Source organism: Dreissena polymorpha, chromosome 6 (assembly GCF_020536995.1).
Source record: "Dreissena polymorpha isolate Duluth1 chromosome 6, UMN_Dpol_1.0, whole genome shotgun sequence".
Classification (NCBI taxonomy): Eukaryota; Metazoa; Mollusca; class Bivalvia; order Myida; family Dreissenidae; genus Dreissena; species Dreissena polymorpha.
In genome coordinates this window covers 7,424,293-7,429,424 of record NC_068360.1, presented here as the reverse complement: position 1 = coordinate 7,429,424, position 5,132 = coordinate 7,424,293, and the positions used below count along the sequence as shown (strand labels likewise).

The window sequence follows — 5,132 nt, the reverse complement described above, 5'->3', positions numbered from 1 at the left end:
AACAAATAAGTACTTTTTCATTGAAGTGCAGCCGCGCGTTTAAACGGTTAGAAAAATGTCGGATCAGTGTGGGGACTTCATATTACAAACGCGCGGTTGCACTGTACTGAAAAATAGACTTATTTGTTAAAAAAGATCATGATACCTATAGAAAACTCTCACGAATGAGCGGGCTCTCCACTTTATCCCATTTAAAATGGTTAAATATTTAAACAGACATCATTTAAAATGTTAACTGGGTCGCGCTTTATTCTCCCAACATTCTTAAAAAGGCACGTGGTATAGGCACCGTGAATTTGGTTTTCACCCATAAATTGAAAATATATTTAAAAAACTGTGATATGTATTGACATTACACTCAATAATTTTGTTTGATTTATGTATTTAATGTGTTCTGACAAAAGACACTACAAAACGCAATTCTCATGAACAATGAAAACAATGAATAAATGAATCCTGGCAAAATGTTTCTTAAGATAAGTTTGTTAATAATTTAATTGCGTTTGGCTGTTTAAAGGGCCCAAACCTGTATCAAGTAAATTAAATTTCAAAAGTGCAGTAAAATTATCTGCGTGCATGTCATACTGTGGGGAAACATGGCGCGAATATTGAATTAATGTTTCAGGAAAAAATGTCTGGGGAAAATGTATTATTCAAGAGAGTATCTTCTGAAATCGGAATGTTATATTCTATTCAAGCATTCACAAGTATACTATGTAAGTGCTTTTACATTATTCAGTATGTTTTTAAATGCATTTTTTAAATTGATTTTTATGGACACTCCACGTTCGAATAGGCGATGAATATAGCTGTATCAGCGACACATGATTCATAACAAATGGCATATTGACATTTAAATTCTACAATTGTTTTAGTTGTCAATTTACAATACTCATCAAAACATTCGTCATGTACGGTGATGTTTTTAATCGTCGTTCTTAACAGACAACTGAACGCATGTGTCAATAAAATAGCTCTATATTGTTTTGTATTCACTTGTTAGTGTATTGTTACTTTAACTTAACAACGACCCAGCGTTTAAAGTGGGTATGCACGATGTTGTCAAATATTTATGAATTAATATAAAATGTGTAAACAACAAACATTTCAATATAAATTAAAATAAAAGTTAAGAAGAACATGTGTCGAAAATGCGAAATAAGCCAGATATTTAATTCTGAAATCGAAAATGTCTGTACAGTCGAATTCGCCAGTATGTATATCATGCGTGTACGATGTGAATCTCAATTTAGTTTTACGGATCATTTTAATTTCCTGCAGCGATGTCTATTCATACGTCACACGAACACTTACTCAGATCCGAAAAAAGACGAATGCTTCGGTTATTGTAGGAAAATATGTACGAAATATCATCGTCACAATCGGCTCGGGGCGGTAATTTGTATTTTTATGCATTTTATGAAATTCATCTTGAATGTAAATTTGTTCTTGCCCATTTTGTGTTATTGTAAAATACTATATCACTTTATTACAATTTAACACATATCAAAATCGCGCATACCCACTTTAAACACTCCGGACAAAATACTGAGCCTGTATATTTCTACTTCAGTTAGGAAGTATGCACTTAGTACATGCATTCCAACTGAAATAGCATGGCTATTAAGTACTTTTGATATACACAATTAAATAATACATTTTTTCATTTTTAATATTCTCTTGATTTTGTATGTTTTTAGTTTGGACGGACGAGGCTGGTTACTGAATCTTGATGTTACGTAACTATGGTAACGACGATACAACTATCAAGATAAAATGATATTCAAGATATGCATGGTGGATGTTAAACTTATTCTGATGTTTCGTACACAGTTTCGTGAAACGAATTAAAATTTACAACGAACATTACACCCAGTGGATTTATAGAACAACGCCCCTCAAGTTTCGAAAAATTAGCCAAACGCCTTTTTGACATCACTTTCTGAAGCAATATGATAATAAAAGCCGATTGAACTATGCATTCAAATAAACGATGACATTCACAACAATATATATCCAAGAGGTTTTAAAAGCAAAATGATCAATTTGATGTATTACTTGACATTTTGATGGAAATGGTAGGGAGAATATTTTTATGTTATTGACAAGTTGACGGATTACATTTTCGTCGTTTCTGTGTAACCTTTCTGAAAAGTCTCTCAATGAAAGGCCAGAATTGCAAATACGGCACAAGTTAAAAACTTGTCGTGATATAAAATGACCATGAAGTGTCGAAAGATTCACAAAAAGCTGCTTCTACTGATTGGAGTATTTATAGTTCTTACTATTACGCTCAATTTCATTCCACAATATAAAATACTGCAGAAAAATGGAATTCTTTTTAATTTGTCACATTTGGATTCGGCGTTATTCCACAACCAGTCCACAACTGTTGTAACTCGGAAACGTGAACCAGTCCAAATATGGAAACTTCATCCGTCTGATGATAGAATATTAACGCAGGCGAAATTCCGACCAAACGTGGATTTCGATAGTTTGCCTCCTAAGCGAATCTTACTCGCACAGGGTTTGTCTGGTTGGGGGGTACAGATGGGAAACAAGGCCTTCGTTGAACATCAGTGCCCCGTACAAAACTGTCATCTGCTGGAACACCCTCCTCCTAGCGAAATTATTGATGCTCGGATGTTTAAAGAAATAGAATTAAATGAAAACATGTATCGGGACGCTTTATCGGTTGTTCCGCGACACCCGGATCAAGTCTGGATTATGTTTGGACTGGAGAGTCCGGAGGCTAGTCCGATGTACACAAATCTTAATGACGTCATCAACTGGACCGCCACCTATCGGTTCGATTCCACAATGGTGACGCCATACGATAAATTTAAGACTTACGACAATTTTACAAACATATCAGACTACAAACCTTGTAAAAACTTTGCGGCCACCAAAACAAAGATGGCCGCTATTTTTACGTCCAACTGCTACGCATCTAACAATAGACTGGATGTTGTTAAAGAACTCCAACAATTCATAAGTGTAGATTTTTACGGATTCTGTGGGACATTAACGTGTGAAAGAGGAAATGAAAAGACATGCTTTCGGAAGCTCAAAGACGAGTACAAATTCTATTTGTCGTTTGAAAATGCGAACTGTCGGGACTATATCACCGAGAAACTGTTTCTAAACGCACTGAGGTAAGTAGCAACGTCTTCAAAGTAAAGCGTATATATTGGTATAGCGATACAATTTATCATAAAACGGCGTGTTTTGGATTAAGATTTATCTGTTAAATATATCAATGTTTGCATACAAACATGTTTAAACATGAACATTTCTATTATATTTGTTTATTTCATTTAAAAAAAGTAGATCGGTTACTAATACGGAGTATAATAAACTTCCAGCAGTTGTATTGCTATCTTAAAAAAGTGCAGTACACATCAAATTATGAAGATATTTATAACAATCATATATGTATCATACTAACAAGAAACATTGATAGAATTGAATTTTATTCAGGAATCTTTTCTATTTTAAAAGTGTTATCAATTAAAGTGATTTAAATGTAAGCAATAATTGCAATACATGAATTTGATTTATCGATAGTACTTACATTTAAGAAACGACGTAGTTCCGGTCGTGATGGGCGCGCATCCCGACGACTACCGCAGGGTGGCGCCACCGGGCTCATACATCCACGTGGAGGACTTCGGGTCAGTACAGGAACTCGCCAAATACATTAAATTCCTCGACAAAAATGACGATGAGTACAACAAGTACTTTCGCTGGAAGCAGACCGGTTCATTTGTTGACACGAAATTTTGGTGCCGGATTTGTTCGTTGCTATGGGATCCAGAAAAACCCCGTATGTCTGTACCGGATTTAGACAGTTGGTGGCGAGGGAAAGGAATCTGCATCGGCAAAAAACGCTGGGACGAAGTAGGGCAGCTGAACCTAACATCAAAAAGTGACCCCGCTGTTTAAGACAGGGATTGTATTTGTAAATAAACAATCACCGAGAAGCGCTCAGCTAACGCTTGCAGTTACATATATGTGTTTTCCGGACAGAAATAATAAGCGGGAACAGTGTGTGTACCAGTAGACAATTTCAAACTAAATGGTCTCATAAGTATTAACGCTCAATTGCTCACATTAAACTTGAACATATATTTTGGTGTAGTAGTGTATAGACTCATCCATGAATTATAGTCGATTGTACTTTTTATCTCCACCATTGTCCATTTATTACATATGGATAATACGAGTTGATCGGATTAAGTGCACGTGTTTCTGAAAGCTGAGCACGCAAACTATGTAACACGTATGATTTTCGATAAATGGAAACATGAATTGCATTTGTCGCTAACCCAGATCTTTCAATTGAAAATGAAGTCAAACGCCTGTTCGAATATCTGCAGTTTCAAAATATATTATTTTACATTTTGTTAATAGAGCTGATAATTGAACCCAGATTTTATCATTTTATGCTTTATTTGGTGTGTATATATTTGTATATATTGCCATGTATCGTATCAGAAATCGGTCACTCGCCTTAAATACAATTATGGCATGGAATAACATGCATTGCTCTGCTGATAGATTTATGATGTTTTATTATTGCTATAAATGTAATTTGGATTTACAACGTTAAATGAGCATATGTGAAATGCCACCATTACGGTAGTTCAGCCTCTTCAATTGATATGGTTTTTCATCGGTAGTTAAACTGTTTTTTGGATGTTAGAAAACATTTCCAAACTCATGTTCTGTTTCATGTCCTATACTATGTTACTGTTATACACCATATCGTGTTTGTTACTGATGTTTACGCATGTTAAGATTTACTCTGTTATAATAATGTATGTTTTATGTTAATATCTTTCTTGTTATCTAATAAACAATACAACAAATGCTCATGACGTTTTCATTGCAGCTCATAAACAGCATTGTGGTTGCCAATCGTGATACGTCGGCTATCTCCGGATTTCCCCGTAGTGGAATAAATCGTCTGCTGATCCAGAGTGTGTGGTTGCTTATACACAGACATTAGGTTACTATGCACCAACTAATTATTGCACTTACAGTCTAAGGCACTACATTGTAATAAACCAACTCTGGAACCAGCACACACTCTCATCAGCACGTTCGACGATCAATGATGCAAACATCGT

General features: G+C 35.1%; 1 protein-coding gene across 2 annotated transcripts in view; it reads left to right on the top strand.

The window, feature by feature from the left end:
• LOC127833670 (glycoprotein 3-alpha-L-fucosyltransferase A-like) overlaps positions 1-4,873 on the top strand; it is a 65,176-nt gene extending 60,303 nt beyond the window's left edge. Inside the window, exons 3-4 of one of the 2 annotated variants that reach the window (XM_052359068.1) lie at positions 2,802-3,155; positions 3,582-4,873. In XM_052359068.1, coding sequence (XP_052215028.1) covers positions 2,802-3,155; positions 3,582-3,945 — 718 coding nt within the window. In that variant the 3' untranslated portion in view covers positions 3,946-4,873. The remainder of the gene's footprint in view (positions 1-2,801; positions 3,156-3,581) is intronic. The other variant, XM_052359067.1, reaches the window with a different exon arrangement.
• Positions 4,874-5,132: the final 259 nt, after the last annotated feature.